Source organism: Leguminivora glycinivorella, chromosome 19, assembly GCF_023078275.1.
Source record: "Leguminivora glycinivorella isolate SPB_JAAS2020 chromosome 19, LegGlyc_1.1, whole genome shotgun sequence".
Taxonomy (NCBI): Eukaryota; Metazoa; Arthropoda; class Insecta; order Lepidoptera; family Tortricidae; genus Leguminivora; species Leguminivora glycinivorella.
The window spans coordinates 9,551,201-9,575,479 of NC_062989.1; the positions used below are offsets into that span (position 1 = coordinate 9,551,201).

Consider the following 24,279-nt stretch of genomic DNA (forward strand, 5'->3'; position numbering starts at 1 on the left):
TGTACTAAAAATCACCATCATCCAGTTTTTTCACACTTTTCCGCCATTTTTTCTTAAATGGTTGGAAATAATGTTTTTATTTAGTAATTGAGATGTAGGATCTAAGAAAAATAAATAAAAAAGTCCAGCTTATATTTTGGCTATAAACTAGCCAAAATATACATACATACATACAAAATATACATACATTGTAGCCAAATGGCAACAATATGCATTTAAGGGTTAAGGTGAATAGTGAATAGGCATCTTCTGGGAGAGATCACTTTCATCGTAGGCCACGCCTTTGCCACAGTATAATAAAAAGTACTATCGTACAGTATGGCCACTCCCGCTCTCCTCTGAAAGTGCCGCCCACCCCCTCTTGGTTACCTCACAGTTACCGCCTGTCAAAAACACGAACAGTCAACCGTCATATTTCACTCATACAAGCATAGTACGCGCTCACCTACACGAGCTAAGACTGTGTGATAGGAATGCGCCTCTTTCAATATATTTGATCGCCAGTGTCCGAGGTGTGTCTTTGCCTTTGGCTAGTCTGTGGCCAAGAGTAAGCCCATTTATAATAATAATAAAAAATGGGTATGGTTTGAAATACCCTTTTCCGATTTAAATGTGTTTTTGAAGTGAAACTTCTAATATGACTTCCAAGTCTTCTAACTGACAGCGCGTAACACTCAGTCATTGTTACTTTGCGTGGAATGCCGCTCACTCAGCGCGTAACATTCTGTCTCAACGCGACTCACTCATTCCATTCATTCACTTATTCACTCAGTCAGTGACAGAACAGAATACCCAGAATATTTTTGAATGTTGGAATGGTTGGTTAGAATGTATGTTTTATATTTAGACTGAGTGCAAATTGAGTATATAATTTGAGCAGATAGCAATTTAAAATATTTAAAACAGTAAAACATTTGTCATCTCACCTAATAGAGACCTCAGGCAACCAGAGGGCTGGACAGTATTTCGCGCAACGTATAAGTATCGCTATACAGCGTGGAAATGCCAATTTTTTTATTTATAAGTAGGTTAGGTTTTTAGTTTTAAGTAGTTTCATCATGTTTTTATTTGTTTGATGTATTTATTAAATAAAAATTATTATAATAAAACAAAAACAGTAAAAAGATGCACGTAACTAAAACACAAAAACGTGATGGCCACTTGACAAAATGTTTTTGAGGTTATGTTAGGAAGTTTCACTTTTTCCGCGCGGGGGGACTCCATACACTGTTTTTAATGCTTACAGGATGTCGCTGATAGTTTCAAATAAAAGCCTCTTGGAATTCGACTCCACGACCATAGAAAACGTCAGAAAGGAGTTTGACTTACATAAACCAGGAATTATGGACCAGGCGATAGATATTTTGTATGATTGGATTCAAAAACAGGAGCATTTCCTGAAAAAGGACTTTTGTAAGTTTTATTTTAATCGGCTCTGAACAATGTAGTCTAGACAATTACAATAAAGATCACTGATCAATCTTTATATTAAGGATGGGGTAATCAGTAAATTAATTTGAACGATAAAGGAGATATTATTTGTCCGTATTATTTGTGTTGTGTGTGTGAGTGATGACACGACTCGCTGAAGTCGCTGGTCGTTCATATGTACAGTCAACCAATTGGAACCCTAGGCCACTCAACAACCATGTCAAAATTACAAGCGGTAAGAGATTTCTTACAATCTGATTTATTACGTCACTATGACATAGTTCTCCTTCCTATATCTGTTGTTTTTGTTACCTGCCTTGCCAATTTAAACATTATTTAATGGACATTTAAGATAAATATATTTTTTTTGTATTTATTTATTAACACAAAAGGTACATTTATAACAAAAACATATGTCCCACAAAACGGTTTTCACAGTTTGACTATGGGATCAGAGTCTCTTCGCTAAGTAAACTAAAATAACATTTAGATACTATTAATTAAAAATTTAAACAAACTTCTTTTGAATTTAGCTCTATTGGCTTCCGTCCAGGCCCCGTAGCCGAATGGCATTTCTCCGACGCCAAACGAAAGCGATACGCCGCTGGCTCTGTCGCTCCAATACGCAAGCGCGATAGAGATAGATATCTACTAGCGCTTCGTTTCGTGAGCGTTTCGTGAGCGATTGTGCCATTCGGCTAGCCACCCTGATATCCGCAGGCCAACAGTTTAATACGTAGGGTAGACGTTTCGTCAGACACCTATCTCCGTAGTAGTTGGCTACTCTTGGGACTTCGTATTTGCCTGCAGTTACCGACCTGGTGCCGTGTGTATTACTTACAAGCGATAAACCATGATTATGACTTCCATGGTGACTAAGTGCTAATGTGAATATATGCTTAAGCCTTACTGGAGGAATCTTAAATAGCTGACTATAATGACTTTGGTATTTCACGGCGAAATATGTTTCATTACAGGTAGGGAGTATTTAGAGCGTAATATCATATGTTGCAAGGGTTCAGTTGAACGCGCAAAGGCAAGATTGGACAAAATGTGCACTTTGCGCACGCATGCACCAGAGTTGTTCTCAAAAACCAATGTTATGCAAGAATTGGCAGAAGTTTCTAAGGCATAGTAAGTAAAAAAGCTTAACAGGGTCAGCACATGATTTGCGATAGTAGGTGTGTATCGCCGTGAGATAGATCACAGGTCTTCTTCTTAACAAGTATTCATCATCATCATCTCCTCCTACCCGTTTTCGGCGGTCGTTTACGGTTGAGAGCGTGGTTGGTTTTGGTTTCAGTTGACTGACGTAGCCAATTTTTGAACGACCACGCACTCGCGGCAGGTCACAGGTGGTCTAGCTTTTAGCTCATCGCGCTTTGCGTCGAGTTCTGTGCGCCGTCTAGCAAGCGCGGATCCAGCTTCGTGCCCAGGGGGTAGGGGGGGGGGTCAGGTGGTAAAGGCCCAAGCCCCAGGGGGGAGGGTCACGTGGTCTATTTGTGTGGCCAACCTAGGCTCCAGGGGGAGGTCATGACCCCCATGACCCCCCCCCCCCACCCCTGGATCCGCGCATGCAGTCTAGCTTCAAACTGACGCACCTGTGTCTGCACAGTATGCTTCCATCGTGGACGATCACTACTAGCCAGACTCTCCAATTTCGTTAGCTATCTCGCGGCGACATACTCTCGAGCCAATCATGTGCACTGCTGCTAAGTTTAGTGTGCTAACCCTGCAAATTTAGTAGAAAACGTATACACATTATAATTCAAATAGAATCGACCAGACCAGTGACCAGAGGGCTGACCAATATTTTGCTCAACGCATAAGATTTGCCATCCATGGCAATGCGGCCAGTCTTCTGGGCACACTGCCCAGTCAGTGACTTGAGTGAGGTTTTTTGTTTATAAGTTAATTTAACTTCGTTTATTTTATTTATTCTTATTTCTAAGTTCATTTATAGTTGTAATATTGTTTGTTTTTCAATAAAGATATCTTTATTCACAATTATAATTATATTTTGTGTAAATTTATTATTTTTTTGCAAAAAATGGTTTGTATAGGTACATTTTTTTTTTTCAGTTTAAATGTATACATGCCAAAACTGACTGAGAAAGATAACTACAGACTGTACGTTAACAGATATCAAAATGACGTCACTACATCTTTACTTCTAGATGTGTGCAGATACAATATTATTGTAAGTCTTTTATTAAATACTAGCTTTTAGTTAGAAAGAGACAAAAAATAACCTATGCTATGTAGTATGTATTATATCATCGCCTAGTACCCATATTACAAGCTTTGCTTAGTTTGGGGCTGGGTTGATTTGTGTAAGGTGTCCCCCATTTTTTTATGCCACTCTCTACCGCTTCAATTATCTCCACTTAAAAATCACATCAATTCGTCGCTGCCTTTTGCCGTGAAAGGCTGACAAACAAACAGACACACACACTTTCCCATTTATAATATTATTATGGACACGTGTTGCTAGGAAATATTCTTATCGTAACAGTCATGTTGTGTTTGTGGTGTTTTTAATCTGTATAGTACTTTCTCAACAATATCCTTAAATATTTAAATGTAAATTTGAATACGTCGGTTCGGCGTTAAATGAAAAATACCTTCAGTCTTTTAAGACTGAATACTAGATACTGTTGACACATAGACAGTGTCGAGTAGTAACTTAGTACTGATACGCGATTACGCTATTTAACGCGTGATTAACGCTAGATGTCAACGCTAAATGGGTTAAATTGTGGCGTAGGCGAGAGGCTGGCAACCTGTCACTACAATGTCGCAGTTTCGTTTTCTTTCAACCCCTTATTTGCCAAGAGTGGCACTGTAACTTTAGCAGTTTCATGTGCTCTGCCTACCCCTTTATGGGAAACAGGCGTGATTGTATGTATGTATGTATGTCAACGCTAAATACCTAACTCGCATTTACTGATGTATGGAATTCCAACTCTTTCCTTACCTATTCCTCTATTCCAGTGGTTCTCAAACTTATTTTCCCATGGAACCCTTTTGGAAAGCAAAATATCTGATCGAAACCCTTAAACTAAATGTTTAAAAAAATAGATTAATTGGCGCATGTAGGAATTAGACGGCTGATCGATGCGCTCGATTCGGTTGTGCGGGGTGCGCTCTGTGCGTGAGCGTGTGGCCTGAGTAAAGCACCGCAGCTACAACAGATGGCGCGCCCGTGGTCGTTCGGTGTTGTTCTCGTTACAATCTTTATTTTAATAAGTAATCATAATAGTAAAATGAAATCATTAGATTCTAAATGTGAGGTATTACATGAAACTGTTTTTTTTTTTAACAATTGGTGAATATTTGGTTTAATGGAAGAGAGTTGAAGTCGCATATCAGGTAACCAAAATTCACACGGAGCCCCCAGAGAGCCTTTGCGGAGCCCTAGGGATCCGCGGAGCACACTTTGAGAATGGCTGGTCTATTCTATAAGGGCAGCGTCGTAATAACATTTTAAATTTACAAGTGGGCCGCAGACTTGAAAAGATTGAGATACCTTCAGATACAGGATATTTCAATGAACATAATATAAAACATGTTCTTCAAACTCGCTTTCCTATTGCTAAAACACTATGTTAGGTCGCGTGTTGTTAAACTAGTTAATAATCATTAGTATCACAGTTTTTCTAAATCCTGTTATTTTATAACACTAAGTTCTCGCGCTTTGTACACATATTTAAAATCACATACAGATCGAACGCGATTAATTAACATTATTTCTACCTAGGTTGTTATATGGATATGACTAGTGCAGTTATTTAAATACATATCATGTGATTTATAATAAGGTTCTGAACTGAAACTTCGCTGAATAATTAGATTAAAATAATAATATTTTTGCAACAAACTATATTTTAAGAAAAGTTTTTTTTTTTCGAAATAAAGGAGTTTGTATACAGGAAGCAATTTTTTTTATATTTCTGTTATTTGAGTCGTGAATAGAAGTTTTTACTATGAAATAAGCAGAAGAAATATTAAAGAACAAGAACTTAAATAAATAAACTATTTAAAAAATTTAAAAAAAAAATATTATTTATTCTTCTTATTATTTATTATCATTATAATTATTGCTCAATATTCACAAAAGCATCCAAAAAGGGTTTTACTTTAAATTTTATGTTCCGATATTTTTTTGTGTGCAGAAAAAATAATAAATTATGCTAGTCATATCCATATTAATATTTAAATCGCTACCAGAAATCCGCTCTCTAGTGACCACATTTCAAGAATAGGATTTATTTATTTTGTTAGAAAATTTGAAAAAAAAATTTACTTACGTAGAATTTTAAGACCTGGATACGTGCATTATATTTTTCGTCGTTAATAGAGCCGGAATCACTTATTTTCAATTACGTTTATTGACACAACCTGTATATTATAGAAGATTATGTAATAATTAATTAATAATTTTATTTGTTATTTCAGCTTGGGGAGTATTTAAAAAGAAATGACTACGCCAATGGACTCATAGTAGTCTTAGATTGCAGACAAATCAATATTATGGACTTCGTCGCCCAAATCAATCTTGTCGACTTCAGTAACTTAGTTACGACTTACACGGTAATAGTTCTATCCTACAGTATGGCCACTCCCGTCCCCGCTGAAAGTGCCACCCACCCCCTCTCGGTTACCTCACAGTTACCGCCTGTCAAAAACGCGAACAGTCGACCTGTCATTTCACTCATACAAGCATAGTACGTGTTCACTTACACGAGCTTAGACTGTGTGCTAGGAACGCGCCTCTTTCATATATTTGATCGCCAGTGTCCGAGATGTGGGTCTATTTACACTTTGTTATAATATTCTCATTTCAAAACATAACTTAAAAATATTTGTTTGTAATAAAATTCTAAAGTTAATAAAGGAAATTTGGTTGCCTGGAAATGTCGCTAGTACGTTGTAATTCTGACAAAAATGTATATGAGCACATTTGAGGTAGTTTTTAATCATGTAAGAACCCCATGTTTCTAGTATATATCAGGTTGGTGATGGTGCATAAGTTCTTCTGCGCCTTAAACACTGCGCCTATCTGCACCTTAAACACTGATTTGGAGAGAAAGACTATCTGCGCCTTAAACACTGATTTGGAGAGAATACTAAACTGGACTAAATGTTACGGTCTCTCGGTAAACCCTACTAAATCCCAGGTAATAGTCATAGGTAGCTCAAAGCTTACTTCCAGGATTGACTTTAATACTTTACCTGCCTGTGTTTGACGGTGTACGGATTCCATTATCTCCAAAGATTAAAAATCTGGGTATCATGATGGATCAGAGTCTTTCTTGGACAGTTCAGGTGAGTGAGGTTAGCAGGAAAATGTTCGCTGCAGCCGCATCTCTGCGTAGGCTTCGTAATCTCTTGCCTTACGCAACTAGGATTGCGCTTGCTGAATCTCTCTTATTGCCCATATTAGATTATGCCGACATTTGCTATAAAGACCTTACGGAGGATCAACTCAATAAACTTGAGCGTCTGCAGAATCTTGGTATAAGATTTATGACGTGTCTCACTTCCATTCTCAGCTCAAATGGCTCCCTATTCGTCGCCGCCGGGACTCTCATATACTCGCCCTTCTTTTTGGCATTCTCTTTAACCCTTCTACTCCGCCTTATCTCAAAGAGCGTTTTAAGTTTCTCTATTCTATCAGATGTTCTCAAACTCATATTCTTGCTCCTCCACCATCTACTTCTAAATTCTATAGCAACTCTTTTACCTTCCGGGTTGTACGGTTGTGGAATTCCTTACCAGTAGAATTAAGACTAGCAAAATCTCTTCCAATGTTCAAAAATCAGCTTAAATTATACTATCTATCTCTATCTTAAGTTGCCATTTTTATTTATTGTATTTATGTATGTAGGTATTATGTGTATGTAAGGTATATTTATTTATATATTCGGTATATATATATGTGTGTTTGTGTTGGTTTTCTCTATATTTTTTATTGTTCTTGCACTGCCTGTTAACTTTTGTTTCTGTTCCGTTTTTCCAGCTACAGGTTGTCTGGAAGAGATCGCTTTTTAGCGATAAGACCGCCTGTTGTTACCTAGTTATACACTCACTCAACATTCTGTATATTTATAACATGTAAAATGGTGCAATAATAGTTCATTGTGCAACAAGGGAGGAAGTTGAATATTACTAACGAGAGTAAGTTAAATCGCGACGGCTTGCCGGAGCGATTTAAAGACTCGAGTTAGATTCATACTCCCCGAGTTACACACAATATTTTCATCACATTTGAGAGAAAAATATAGAGGAAACAGTCATAGTAATTTAAGTTGTATGTACCTCTACCTTGTATTTGTCCAATTTGATGTTAAATAAAGTATATTCTATTCGATTCTATTCTATTCATAAGGCAAAACCTTCAACCGGCGGCGCGACCAGTAGTGTATCTTGATCTACATCAGATTATTCATATTAAATCCATTGTTTTTGATAACAAACACTTTTTGAACGAAAAAAAACACGAAAATACTGCATATAAATTAAATGCAACGTTCAAAAAAGCATATAAATCATATAATTGTACTAAAATTGTACTTTATTTTGATCTGTTGTACTCTCCGTTGCTAGGCAATGGTGGGTGCCTCGCGTACGCCCGCGGTCAAGCACGATTAGAGAGCATATTGTCAGATTATAAATTATAACAATTTATCTGAGTTAAATTTTACGAAATAAATGCAAAACACACTGAAAAAATTGTAAAACATAAATAAAATGCATTTTTCATACCGTACAATATATTTTACAGCTTAATAGTAAAATTTTGGTTGTGTAATAAAAATCCTTGGCAGATTGAAACATCCTTTGCCTGAAGTATTGTACGGATTGTATTAATTTTTAAAACTAAATCCATTATTCCCTTGGGAATAAAATAGTACATTATGCTTCAGTACAGTAGTAGACGCAATGATACCTTTAAACAGCAAATGTGATGAAAAGAATATTTTTACTTACTTACTTACATTATCTTTTGTCCACGACGAATTTAATATTTTTCCATACTTTTAGTTCCCTCTTTTAGTGACATAGCGCTCTCACTTACTCCCATACGAATAGACAATGTACGCTAGCGTCAAGGCCATTGGGTGTTGTCAGCGTCTTAATCCACAAAAATATAAAAGCTAAAGATGTTTTTTTTTACAAAACAAACTTATTTATTCTTGCAGGAGGGTTTTGGTTTCCGAATAAAGAATATATTCGTCATGTCCACATCTAAACTTATTAACTTGCTCACCAGCATCATGAAACAACTTTTCTCTGCTAAAATCGGAGAACGTATTGAGGTGCTCCAAACAATAGAAGATTTGCACAATCGGGTCCCAAAAGAACTGTTGCCGAAAGAATATGGAGGCCAGCAGAAGACTTTGACGGAACTATATGGTAAGAAATTAATTCCCTGTAAAAACAGAGACGATGATCATGTATTTATTTGAAAAAGGGTGACCAATTGTTTGAAACACGGTAAAAAACTAGATAATGAAGACGATGATAAACCTTACATGCAGGAATTAAAAATACATACTTACTAAACATTAGAAAAGCTTATTCTTAATAAACACACGCATTTTGTTTCAGACCAATGGGTTGAAGAACTTTCCACCGAAGACTTCATAGAATATTTGAAAGAGATGAAACAAGCCGGTGTTAATGAAAGTCTTCGGCCGAAAGATGGACTGGGCAATGAGTATCTTGGAATACCTGGAACGTTCAAAACGATAAATGTAGATTAGGTAATTTAATAAAATGCTATAAATAGCCTGGCTGATATGAGACAAAATCGTCGTCAAGGGACTGGCCATTATGGGTGATCTATTCGTAGTAATAATTTCAAATGACAATACATAAAATAAATAATGCATGTTCCTTTAAATGGATGTAATTTTTATTTAAAATTGTAATATAACTCTAATAGCTGTTGGTGTTCCTTGTATAAATAAATAAATACAAAACGAGATGGCAGGATCATTAACACGCATTTTATTCAGATTGGCAGGACTACATATATTACAGGGAATTAGAAGAAACGAGGGGAGGCATTTGTCGAGTAGTGGGACACTAAATTAGGCTACATTCAAAAAGTCATGCTATAATAGCATACCACTATGACACGTCGACAGCCACATCAGGAAAGGGGGTGGTGAAATTCTGAAGGTGACGAGTTAAGCACACGGGAAACAGGGGGTTCAATAATTAGTATATATACTTTTTTTTTATTTAATTGCACCTATTTGTAAACCACTTCTGAATAAAGGATATAAAACAATACAAGAAGATTTAGTTTTTCGTAGACCTTTCTATTCTAATCAATAAAATAAATGAGGAGTGTCTTTTCAAAAGGACTTATTTCTATAAGTCAACAAGGGTTATTTCTCTAGGAAGACATAAATAAAAATAACCTTCGTTGACTTGTAGAAATAAGCCCTCTCGAGAAGACACTCCTCAAATAAGGACTAAATAAGAAAAAGGACGCATTTTTGGCGGAACTAGAACATTTCTAACCGATTTTATTATCTTTATACAAATTTTATCGGCACTTCGAAACATCACCAGGCAATTTTTACGTTCGAAGTCTTCACTAAAGATCCTATAACAGGAAGAATTAAGAAAGACCTGCGATCACAGCCCACCTCATCTACTAGACATGGCATTCAAGCCAACTCAAAGTCACCACACAGATCGCCCGTGATAATTAAGCATGGGATCGCAACCGCTTGATCCAGTTCAAAGTTTACAACCAACGTGTAATTTTTTATTTTTTTACATAATAAATTTGATACTAATACTATAAAATAGTGTAAGATGCTACTCTATTGCACAGCTCAAATTGTGGTACTTTACCGACCTTGTCTGACCTTTGACGACTGGTCTGGCGCAGTCGGTAGTGATCCTGCCTGCTACGCCGCGGGCCCGGGTTCGAATACCTGTAAGGACATTTATTTGTGTGACGAGCACAGATATTTGTTCCTGAGTCATGGATGTTTTCTATGTATATAAGTATGTATTTATCTCTATAAGTATGTATATCGCCTAGCATATATAGTACAAGCTTTGCTTAGTTTAGGGCTAGGTTGATCTGTGTAAGGTGTCCCCCAATATTTATATTCCCCCAATATTTATATTCCCCCAATATTTATTTATATTTACCAGTAAAACTGTACCTACATATAGTAGACTAGCTTTTTCCCGCGGATTCTCCCGGATACTAAAATAATTCAAACTTTGGACCCCCCTTCACCTTCTTAGGCGGTAAATTTTGAAAAATAATTTTTAGTGCTCCTCTACAAACACACACACACTTTATACGGAACACACTTACACCTTATAAGGAACCTACGTGCCAAATTTGGAATCTCTAGGACCAGCGGCTTCGGATGTGCTTTGATATGTCAGTCAGTCAGTTTCTTCTTTTATATATTTAGATATTATTATGTATTGACCACGCGGCCTCTGTAAACCTGTCATAATGCGGTGTCTATGTAGTCTACACGTCTGTGCGTACGATGAATAAGAAAACCAAGGGTAACCTTTATAATGATGTTGACGTAATTTAACTTTTATTAAAATACTTTTCGTGTAGGAAAGGTTTTATTGCCAAAGTAACACTATAAGACATTTGGAAGTAGGTATGAACAATGAACATAAAAGTTTTATGACCTCTTTGTCTGAGTTTTAATTATTAAAGTTAAGGAATTATTGCGTGTTTTTTCGGTTGCGTTGAAAGGGAAGCTTTTCAGGGTTAATTTTAAGTACCTACAAATATTTGTTTACTTATTTTTACATTCATGGTAACAAGAAATTTAACTACTAAACGACTATACTATAGTCAGATATACTAACTGCATCATCCTACTTGCGTTACCCCGGCATTTGCGACGGCTCATGGGAGCCTGGGGTCCGCTTTGACAACTAATCCCAAGATTTGACGTAGACACTAGTTTTACGAAAGCGACTGCCATCTGACCTTCCAACCCGAAGGGTAACTAGGTCTTATTGGAATTAGTCCGGTTTCCTCACGATGTTTTCTTTCACCGAAAAGCGACTGGCAAATATCAAATGACATTTCGCACGTAAGTTCCGAAAAACTCATTGGTACGAGCCGGGGTTCGAACCAATAACCTCCGGATTGAAAATTATTTTTTATTAAGCAGAAACGTCTGCTAACGATTCTAAACATTTTTATATTAAAGGAAAAAATGGAAAAAAAATTTACGCTTTCGGCGGGACTTGAACCCGCACCATTTTTGCAATCCGTGCAATGCTCTTACCAATTGAGCTACGGAAGCCACGCCGGACTTCGCAAATCTTTCCATGCCTATCCTTTTGTACACACGTCTTGGGATGACGTCTAGCGCCATCTACCGACAGACTATTACATCTTGTAACGGCACTGGAGTCTCAAGTTATATTGAGAATTCACCAGTAACAATGTGCTAACCCATACTAAATTAATTTTTATTAAGCAGAAACGTCTGCTAACGATTCTAAACATTTTTATATTAAAGGAAAAAATGGAAAAATTTACGCTTCCGGCGGGACTTGAACCCGCACCATTTTTGCAATCCGTGCAATGCTCTTACCAATTGAGCTACGGAAGCCACGCCGGACTTCGCAAATCTTTCCATGCCTATCCTTTTGTACACACGTCTTGGGGTGGGCGCCACATTGCACGGATTGCAAAAATGGTGCGGGTTCAAGTCCCGCCGGAAGCGTAAATTTTTCCATTTTTTCCTTTAATATAAAAATGTCCGGATTGAAAGTCGCACGCTGTTACCGCGGGGCCACCAGCGCTTCCTAAATATACTTTCCCCTCACTATAGCGAGGAAAGCACAACGCAAAAAACGCGTTTATCACTGCTTCCACAGGTAATAAAACATCTTCATCACTAGATTAAGCCGCTTTTATCAATTTTAAAGCAGAAAATTGGGCTATATCCAAGGTCAAATTACTTTACCCACTACTGGACAAAATGCTTTTTTACCCACTGGTATTAAAGGACAAATCACGTGTTTCCGAGCTAGAGGGGAAAATATACTTACTGCGAAAAGTAATAATTTCCTAAAGAAAAGCTGTTTCAGTTATCCATTTCCTGAATACGGACTACCTATAAAAGGTACCTCCAGAGACTTGGGTTAGTTCCGGTGCTTTCTATGAAATAGGAGACCGAAAATTTTTCGTCACAATATTCAAGATAGATTTTCGCTGATCACAAAGAGTATAAGGTACAGCGGGACAAATCTCTACTGGGGGACAAATGTAACTGGTCCATTTTTTCCATGTTTTACAATGTTTGCATTATTAAATAGAGTGTCCACCGGTTATAAAATACCAAAGTCACTATAAGCGTGCCGTTCAGATTTGAGGAGTTCCGTTCTGACTATCATCAGCAGTTCCACTGCACTAAATGTCACTGTTCCGTACGTAAATGCATGCTGTTCCTTTAAAAACACAAAAATCGCCATATGTATGCCTTTCAGATTTGAGGAGTTCCCTCGATTTCTCCAGGATCCCATCATCAAAACTGGGTTCCGAGAAAAATGGGACCAATCTGTATGCATAAATACATTCAATCAAAAAAAATTCAAAATCGGTCCAGTAACGACGGAGATATCGAGGAACAAACATTTAAAAAAAAATATACAGACGACTTGAGAACCGTCCTTCTTGAGAGATTTGAGGTGACGGTTAAAAATAGAAAAAATTGATGAATTACAATTGTCCTCCAGTCGAGATTTCCCCGCTGTACCTTACCTAGTATTATCTCTTCTCCTTCTTCTTATTTAAGAGTTCTGTAGCTCTTGTCGATGGAATATGCGCCATATTTCCTTATCTCCGCATTCCTTTTTAGTTCTTGATACGATACGACACCGGCCTTCTTGAGCCACTTGAGCTGATCAACAAAACTCTTCCTGGGTCCTCCTCGACCTGAAATAAAACTATTAAAACGGAATATTTCACGTATAATGAAGTTATGATACATCCCATGTTATAATATCTGAACACGGGGCCTACTGCGAACCACGTTCGATGTTACTTCTCTAAGTACCACGTACGAATTCCCAAATGCAACATGGCAGCACATAGTTTCATAGAGTTGTTCGTGGTAGAGCCCTCTCATTTTAACTTTAAGGCTGAAGACTCTTTAATCATCTGTAGATATAAATAAATCTTACGATTTATTAACTAACTAACTAACTAAGTATGGCTCTGTCATCCAAAAAGATCCGGCCTCCAAAACGAGAGCACGCCAGTTATCCCGAACCTGCGCAGCTTCCCGCCAATTATCGGCTTGTAGCTGACACAGATCCGCCATCACACTGTCTCCCCAGCGGTATCTTGGCCGACCCGCCGGGCGGCCACCAGTTGGTCTTCCCAGATATGGGCCCTCTTGGCAGCTCGATTCTCTCCCATTCTTAGTAGGTGGCCGAACCAGCGAAGTCTGTGGGATTTGGTTTGGTTACGCCGATGATGTTCGCTTCGCCACCAACTTCTCTATTTAGGCATTCCTCCTTATTCTCCACGGGCCGTCATCTCTCTTGACAGGTCCCAGGATTTTCCCCACCCATGATTTATTATTATTCCTTAATGTCTATTCTATGTTTAACCATACCTATCACACAATATCTATCACATTTCTGCAAGATTTACACTTTACAGTAACATTCAAACAGCGTTGTGGTTCGAACATTACTTCTGCTTCATTGTCATAATTTATATTGTGCATGCACGATTGCACATGCACATATCAAATGCAGCTGCATTACTGATGCAACATGACTGTAATGTTGTTTTCTCAATTTCCTCGCCGTAAATGTCAATTTGTTTGAAACTAGGTCAAGGTCCCTGTGCGCGTACAAATTTTTTTAAGATATCGCGAAGCGTCTGGTTAACTTACCTGACTGGGGACAAGAGCTAGCGAATTCATATTATAGGTATCATCATAAGCATCGAGATCCAGCGGTGAAATTTTGCCAGCATCCTTGGTACAATGGTTCAAGAGCCTGTTTTAAATTTATGCTACCTAACTATTAAGTTCATTATTTTAAATTTGTCATGTGAGTAAATAAATCTATCATATCGGAGCAGCAATAATGATGTCATGTGTCAACAGTAACGTCACAATGTAAATCATAGCAATCATAGTATGGAGATTAGAGGTCTATTCTCCCTGAATCATAGAATGTCTGTGATAGAAATGTAACCTTTTAAATAAGTACATGATCCTCCATGCAGCAATCTAAATTATTTAAGCCAAAATCCAAAGTTTTGATTGGTAGAATAACAAACCAATATTCGTTCGCATCTATACGAGTAACATAAAGTTCTCTAACAAAACTAGTTTGTTCTTTTGATAGCTTGTTTGATAACGTGTCATGCCTCGACAAATTCAACCTGTGTAATCAAATGTTGATTTTGTCACACAGAAAATTTCAGTCAAAAAAATAATCAGTTCACTTTCATCAGAAATGGAGTGAATTATTTTTAAATTCTACGAATTAAGTCTATATTAGCAATGTTTATAATACTGCAGTACATATTAACATGTCATGCTCTTCATAGTTCCAAGAATCTGTTACTAGAAAATACGACCTTTAGACGGGAAAATACGGACGGAAAGTCAAACGTTTCTGTTCTAAGGTGTTGTACTCTCTAAGATATATTTTAGTCTTTTTTTTAACATTTAAAACTGAAAACATTTATTCAGGGTTGAAAAAAATACATTAAAATAAAAATCAAAGTCATAGCCAAACCCAAAAACCATACCAACAAAAATAGTTCGTGATCAGCAACGCAGGCTTCGTCAAGTGGACATAAAACAAATCAGATAACAGGCTTTGTCAAACTTAAACACTATAAACTACCCTATGGTGAAGCCTACGGTCTTTATATTGATTTAAACTTCTTCTTCGACGAAAACGATCTTCACTCATATTATAAAATTAAAACGGGACTTAATCGCGTAAAACTTACGTTTATATTTAACCCGACGTTTCGAACATGACATTACGTCCGTGGTCACGGGTAGACTCAATATATATGGTCTTTATTTATATGAACATATTTACATAATTATATTATTTATTATTTATTAGTAAAAACATGTTTACATGACATTACAGTAAAACCAATGCGTCACGAAACTTAGATAACATAAAGAAAAAAACAGTATGTAAGAACATAATATAATAAAATAAAATAAAATAAAAAAATAAAAAAATAATAAAAATAATAAAAATAATAAATAATTATATAATAAAGCTAAACTTAAAAGCTAGCAATAGGCCCTTGAGGCATTACAATACACGAAAGACACTGGCAACATTTCTTCGCTGTATCGCAATGCTGATCGTTGTGCGTGGAAGTCGCCAGCTCTTCGGTCACCAGTTGCCTCAACCAGACGATTTGGGATTAGTATAGGCAAAGACATACCTATGTAACTCCGTATAGACAGATATCTCAAGTCTAAGAAAAAAACGTACCTCAAAGCCATAGAGAAAAAGGTACGGTGGCCTAGATGGCGCACCTTTGGGGAACGCTTGGCTAGATGACTCTAATATTAATATTTTCGCACATAAATTCTGAAAAACTCATTGGCGCGAGCCAGGGTTCGAACCCGCGACCTCCGGAACAAAAGTCGCACGTACAGTCGTACAGTATTTTATTAAAATTAAATTATGAGCAGAATCCGCTGAAACTATTGTTTGTTAAATTTTCTATTAATTTTTAGTCATATTACTTGGACAAACAAAACTTTGATTCGAATAACAGATAAAAAACTGAAATTCAATTTAATTTGATTGTTTGTACATAACAGTTTTATAATCACGGTGGGATAACAGATGGACAACAAACAATAATATTGGTATATAAAATTGCCTCATCTGAAATGCATGCATTAAGCAAATAATTGTTATAGTATCTTGTGGTGTTCAAATTAACGTTTATTTATTTTGCTCCATTCGCCTTTGTTTTCAATGAAATTGGTTTTCAGTGTATCAGTTATTTATTTTAACTAGCCAAAGAGAGTCATGGATGTTTTTCTATGTATATGTATGTATAAGTATTTACATATTATATATATCGTTGTCTGAGTACCCACAACACAAGCCTTCTTGAGCTTACCGTGGGCCTCAGTAAATCTGTGTAAGAATGTCCTATAATATTTATTTATTTATTTATTTATTTAACTGTGTAAGTAGAACAATGTAATTAAAAAAATGTATTACAAACTTAACACCAAAAACATAGGGTTACCGAAAGTTATTCATTTTAAGAGTTGCCAAGACTTAAAGGTACATAAAGTGTGTTCGGAAAGAGAAGGGTTCGGGAATGTATTGGACCCCATACATTTCACAACTCTAATACTTTACACTAATAAATAATACCTAATAGATCTTCACTCATATTATTAAATTAAAACGGGACTTAATCGCGTATAACTTACGTTTGTCAATCAAGTGCGGGTAGTTCGAAAAACTCGTACAGATAGAAGATGTTGATACAACTCCCAGCCAGTCTACCCGTGACCACGGACGTAATGTCATGTCCGAAACGTCGGGTTAAATATAAACGTAAGTTTTACGCGATTAAGTCCCCAGTTATTTTTTTCACTAAAGAGCATCTCAAGAGTTACCAGATGTTTAAGTAGTTACCAAGACGCTTACTCTATAATTCCTAACTTTATAATCTCGAACTCTTTAAATCTTGAAGCTTTCTCTATGAATCTAGGTTAAACAATTAAATAAATCTTATGTAAAGACTTGGGCGGTATGGAATTGCGGTGGTTACCTAGTAGTAAAAATGTGTGACGTTCAATCTAATTCTAATAGAATAATAGATCTAATAGGGTCTTTGGTACTTTGTTACTTTGCGGTTCAAGAAAAATCATCGTAAGGAAACCGGGCTAATAACTCCTGGGAAGGGAGGTAAGATATCTGTCACTTTTGCAAAAACGAATAGGGTGGTTTAGCCGGTTGTCGGCCAGTTTAGCAAAACTTCGATATCAAATAGATTTTCCGAAAAATGACCGATGCTCAACGTGAAGTACGTGTTAGCATTTGTGAAAGTCTGCTGCTGCGTCCCCAAAAAAAGAATTTCTTGAAGTCGATCATCACTGCAGACGAATCCTGGATCTTGTGTACGAGAACGTCACACGAAAAGCCTTTTGGATACCTGCCGATAAACGGCCACCAACACAGCCGAAAAGCAGTACGCATGGTCGGAAATTTCTCCTGTCAGTCTTCTGGGATTCACAAGGAATGTTGTTTTGGGAGTTACTGGAGAATAACCAGACTATTGACGCCGAAGTCTATGTGAATCAACTAAAGAAGTTGGCGAACGCTGTTAAAGAAAAACGTCTTGAAGTGTCATTACTTCATGATAATGCAAGACCACATATTACGAAGACGACCCGTAAATTTCTAGAGGAGCTCGGTTGGACAACGATCCCACCCACCCACCTTATAGCTCTGATTTGGCACCTTCCGACTATCACCTTTTCTGGGCTTTAAAACAGCATCTTCGTAAAAAGAAATTCGAAAATTCCGGTGACCTAAAAAATCACCTTGCTAATTTTTTTGCCTCTCAGCCACTTTCTTTCTGGGCTAAGGGTATTGAAACTTTACCTAGCAGATGGCTACATGTTCTAGATAATTTTTTTTTTCCAGCCTATAATGGTGTCCCACTGCTGGGCAAAGCCTCTCCCCTTAACCTCCATGACTCCCGGTTTAGTGCCTCTTCCGGCCAGTTGGTGAGGAAGGTGTCTAGGTCGTCCCTCCATCTTCTTCTGGGCCTGCCGCGTCCGCGCTCTATTTGATAGATAATAATGGTGATTATATTGTCGATTAATTGTTTCAATAAATAGATATTATGACAAAATAATTTAGTCGCATTTCAAAGTGGGAAAATAATTATGCAACAACCTAATATTTTACCGACCTTGAAAAAAATGTTCAATCAAATTTTTTATTTACAATTTGAGCAATATTCACACTGTCTAAATTGCTTTGAGCCCTTGACGAGCCAATAAAAATGTCATCAAGCAAACAACTTTAGGACATGTCAAAGACAACTCAATTTATCTGATTACCTAACTGTTTTCAATACATACACCTACAGGAAATTTGACAAGTTATTTCAATTTTAATACGTAGTGGCCGACAACCAAAGGTGGCCGGTAAACCGGCTAAACTACCCTACATAGGTACCTACGAAAATTTTTAGGGTTCGTTGCCAAGTATGAGTAAACCCATAAATGTCAATAGTTGTTACAAAGCCAAGATAGCACTAAAAGATGGTAATGAGTGAAATAAAAACATAATTGTTAACGATAAGTCCCAATATAATGATATAAGATGTTTAGAGGACTTTGATCTTCAGTCTGTACTATGTGCTCGTCTCTGCCAAAATCTCGTTTACATTTCCCGCCATTTTTCAACCAAATCAACAAGCCATTGTGTTTTTAACTTGTTTATTTACGAGACTTAAGAAAATGTACAACTGCGTAAAAAACTTTTCGTCGACTGACACGAATACCGTTTTATTATAAAGTTAAATTGCGAAGCTCTCATTCATTAACTTTTGCGAAATTACCCTCTTAAAGGTATTTTTATGACGACATTGTGACATTTTTGTTTTGTAATTTATTTTCAGCTTTTAATTACTTTTGAGTTACTGTAAAAAATTGTTGCTAAGTCGTCCAATCCTTGTTCATTTCCTTATTTATACGAAAAAGTATATCTTTAGATTACAATGATAATTTTAACTATAAAACTCCCGTGAGACTCAAACATATTTAAAAATATTTTAAGCGGGTTACTCACGTGTTAAGTCGATCTAGCGTTCGACATGTTTCGATCCATTTTCGAGGATCTTTCTCAAGAGTAGCGACCCCGCCTGGCCCGCGAAGTGAAAGAAGTGAAAGATCTGTTACGTTAGTAACTTATTAATAATATGTGTCATCACGAATACGCACCGCAAAATCACCAATATTTGTTTAGCAGCTTTTATAATGACTCGAAAAGTAACAAAATTAATAAAGGTTAAAAAAACTAGGTATGAGAACGGATTTGGTCATAGACATATACAGGGTGGAAAAATCGAATGCCACATGGATGGCAACTACCTTAAATATTGTAAATAGCACATTTTGTGTAAGGGAGACTTTCCTTTGTTTTTGAAAACAATAAATTCTGCATTTAAGGATTTATGAAAAATCGCTTGCCTCAGTCGGGACTCGAACCGGTCAAATGTGACAAAAAATAACGTGCCGTATTTTATGATGCAGATTGAAAGGGTTACTGATAAGGTTCATTTTTCTCTAAATAACAAAAACAATCAGAATAACGGAAGGCCATGAAAATTTGGCACATTATTTGGCACGTTATTTTTTGGTCACATTTGACCGGTTCGTCCCGACTGAGGCAAGCGATTTTTCATAAATCCTTAAATGGGTGAATCAACTTTTTCTTGCCTGTTATTGCCATGGTTACGGTCCCCTGAGTCACGCTGGTTTTATGCAAAATTATGCTACTGAAATTATGCAAGCATGCATGTAGTCCTTGTTTGTAGGTGGCAAATTAAGGAAAGGGCTTGTTAACACCACAGAAAATTGCATGTTTGCATAGTTTAAATAGCATAATTTTGCATAAAACCAGCGTGACTCAGGGGACCGTAACCATGGCAATAACAGGCAAGAAAAAGTTGATTCACCCAAATACAGAATTTATTGTTTTAAAAAACAAAGGAAAGTCTCCCTTACACAAAATGTCCTATTTACAATATTTAAGGTAGTTGCCATCCATGTGGCATTCGATTTTTCCACTCTGTATATACCTACGTCAAATACGTATATTATATACCGGGAGTTTCGAACCCTTTACAGCATTCATAGGGTGGGGGAGATTTTATTTCAAGGGCAGCAAAATCGCATTGTTGCCACACATGTACATTTTATTTTAAATTCCACGTTCCTTCCTACAGATATATTTTAAAATAGAATATATCTCGGACCGCAGTTTAACTATCCTTGCTTCTCCAATCCTTTGTACGGGACACAATAGCCGACAATTTCTTCGCAAAAGGAAACTAGTGGTAAAGATTGCTTGTACTGGAATACGCTTATGTGTTGCGGTTGAACGCTTCTCTAATTTTATCTTGGGTTCCTTTGTAACCTTTCTTTTAATATTACAGACCAAAAAATATGGATTCAACGGGCATTAATAGAAATGAACTTAAACTAAAATGGCCATCATCACTGATTGCTCGAAGTTGCACTGAAACGTCCATTTTTTTTACTATTACGTCGGTGGCAAACAAGCATACGGTCCGCCTGATGGAAAGCCACCGTAACCTATGGACACCTGCAACTTAAGGAGTGTCACATGCGCGGTGCCAACCCATTAGAAACTCATCGATATTGTTACTCGTATTATTGAAATTAATAAAGGAAATAAATATTTTTGTAATAAAAAAAGAATTTGTTTGTAATATTGGGTAAAATTTATGAAAAATCATGCCATGTAGTTTGACACCTGAATGGGCGCACATGCTCGTATATGTATATGGAGCGATAAGAAAGATATGATAAGGATAAAACTCACTTACCAAAAAATAGTTTCAAAAGTGTCAAACTGTCAACTATAAATAATAGTTCCTTTCTCCAGAGTTCTGAAGCAGAGGACATGGAAGTGTGCTCATATCATCGCGCCATCTTTTTAGGATAGTAATAAAATTGAATTGTGTTGAGATTGGCTAACATAATTCAAATAAATTAGTAAAAACATATAACTCTTGCAGTAGGTATTTAAACAACATTTTTCTTAAATCATTGATAACTGGACCGCACAGAACCCCAAATCGGGCGGAGATCAAATAGCTACCGCTTGTTTCGGGTCAGCGATCACTATTTTACAGGGCCCAGCATTGATCGCATGGGCTTATGTGTCCGGCTATACTGCTCGGATCGAGGTAGAAAAAGTAGATTTTCTAGATATTGTATAAAGTAAAACGACAGTGAATTAAAAGGTGTCCGGCACTAGGTGTACCATACCAATTCTACTTAATTTGAGCACCATATTTAAAAAAGAATTAAATGATTTTACTATTTTTGTGATTTATGTGTCAGAATAAAATAAGAATTTTATTTTGACTGAATATTTACACGACGAAAGACATAGACGTGGTCTACGATGGAGTGAGCTCGCCCAGAAGATGCCTGTTCACTCTTGATTTGAAGCATTTCAGATTAAACTGTTATAAAATACAAAAAAATATATCCATTTCCAAATAGGCTACTTCTAAATCATGTCACTTTCCGAATAATCCACGTATAAGCCACTAGCCACTCCATTAGGTAAAAAAATATCTTCTTCCACCTCAAGTCAACCGCCCAGCTAGTAAGATTCCCCGACAAAAATGAACTTCAAACAAAATTCATTACCCGACAGTTACCAAATTACCGGGACATCTCAACATGCCACACAGGTAAAAACTCCCGCAAAACATGAAGGCCAAAATGGAAATACGAGTACAAAGGGTAGCCGTAGGGGCAAATGAAAAATCTAATATCACTCAAGTCTCGGGAAACTCAACAATTGCTTCTCATGAATTTTAACGAGGCATTTTCTTTGCGGCGATGCCTAAAGTGATCCGACCACTTAGTTTGCCACCTGAGAGGTAGATGGGTATGAAGGGATGCATCGACTTTACCCTATACCAAAGATAATATAGCTGAAATATTGAAAATGCGTTATCCACGTTTATTTTATCGATATTGGTGACATGTTTCGAATCAGGCATCATTATTAACTTGAGTCAAAACCATGTTTTTTTTATATATTTAAAATACGTCTCGTTAAATTGTACGTATCTTATACGGACCCATATTAGGTCAAATAAAAAACGTACCTTGGAGAGATTTTATTTTTCAGTTGGTATAAAATAAAGTCGCTTTTCGTTGTCTGTAGTCCCTATCAGCTTACAATTAGATATTTCAAAACTATGCAACGAATTTTGATGCGTTTTAATAAAGTGATTTAAGACGTCATTGGTATAATACATATGCGAATCCGGGGCCTGTCGCAAGTTGACAATAACCCTCTCTTCCCATTATCTATACGATGTCATGTAGATGAGGATGGGATGAGGGTTTTGGCAATTTTGACATAGAAGGGGAACTTCGCGTCAGACTAAAAAAATTGATATAATATTTTTCCGTTTTTTTTTTTTTGAGGTGAGGTAATAAATTAAAAATAACTATCTAATTACAAAATAAAACTTAAAGAAATAAACTAAAACTACCTAAAAATAAAACTTAAAATAATAAACTAAAACTACCTAAAAATAAAACCTAAAATAATAAACCTTGCCCACGTGGCAAGGTACCCATTACGCAGGCAGCGTTCCCGCGCTGTATTGCGATTGTAATCTTTTGCGCGAGAAAACTGCCCAAAACTATCTAATGGTAATGTATTCTGATTTTGACAACCTCAAGGGTTTTTACACGTAGGGCGAGCGAACCTCGCGTAAAATTATAATATAAGATTGTGGAATACTCCATACAAACTTCCACCCCCCATTTTAGGGAAGTGGGGGGTTAGAAAGTGACAAAAAGTAGCCTATGTCACTCTCCATCTCTTTAACCATCTCCAATTAAAACGTCACGTCAATTTGTGGTTTCGTTTTGCCGTGAAAGACGGACAAACAAACAGACACACACACTTTTCCATTTATAATATCAGTATGGATACACTCTACAATACAAGAATACAAACAGAGAAAAAATTATTTCCAAATCAAATATCTTAAATACTTGTAGATAATTATCGTTTACAGAAATTATATTACTCTTCTAAATATTAGAGAGCGATACAGTCAGAATTTCACAAAGCATTTTTTTGCCTAGCCAAGTCCACAGTATAATAAAGAGTACTATCGTACAGTATGGCCACTCGCGCTCCCCGCTGAAAGTGCCGCCCACCCCCTCTCGGTTACCTCACAGTTACCGCCTGTCAAAAACTAGAATAATCGACCTGTCATATCTCACTCATACAAGCATAGTACGCGTTCACCTACACGAGCTTAAGACTGCGTGCTAGGATGGCGCCTCTTTCATATATTTGATAGCCAGTGTCCGAGGTGTGCCAACTGCCAAGTCCCCTTTGACGGTCCTTTAGTTACACTACACAACTTTAAATATTTTGTAAAATTTCACCTTTTGCACCTCGATTTGCAACAATGCATAATTCAACAAGATAAAACACAGCCAAAATATTACACCACCGGCATTAAAACGTTTAATTTCCATTTAAACTATCTCGTGACAACGGTTAAAGAAAGTCGAAATGTAAAAAGGAATGACCGTGTGCATTAGCGAAACGGATGCTTACCCGCGTCTGCTGTAACGCCAGATGAGACCGACTAGTGATGGGAAACCGTTATCGATGAATCACACTGACATTTTATCCCGGCAGGCGGCGCCTGTGTCAGTACGTAGGTATGTCACTGTCATTCACACCCTGTCACTAGATGTAAATACCCACACATTACCGGTAAACTTTCATATTCATATTCATATTCATTTATTCATGCTTTCACATAAGTATATATAAAAATGGGTACACGTTACATGACACCCTGTTAGGGCATAGCAGATTATCTTATAATCTAGAACTTAAATACTAATCTATCCTAATGAAAATACATACTAATTAACAATAAAACAATATATACATACTTAACCACAATAAATAATTCTACATAATATGTGTATGTATATTGTTTTATTGTTAATTAGTATGTATTTTCATTAG

The 24,279-nt window shown here is 36.7% G+C and overlaps 1 protein-coding gene across 1 annotated transcript; it reads left to right on the forward strand.

The window, feature by feature from the left end:
• Nucleotides 1–483: 483 nt before the first annotated feature.
• LOC125236831 (alpha-tocopherol transfer protein-like) lies at nt 484–9,735 on the forward strand. The gene is made up of 6 exons (XM_048143767.1): nt 484–1,413; nt 2,409–2,565; nt 3,514–3,631; nt 5,890–6,024; nt 8,637–8,850; nt 9,046–9,735. Exons 1-6 carry the CDS (start codon nt 1,248–1,250, stop codon nt 9,198–9,200), a joined length of 945 nt encoding a protein of 314 aa, XP_047999724.1. The 5' UTR covers nt 484–1,247; the 3' UTR covers nt 9,201–9,735.
• The last annotated feature ends 14,544 nt before the right edge of the window (nt 9,736–24,279 follow it).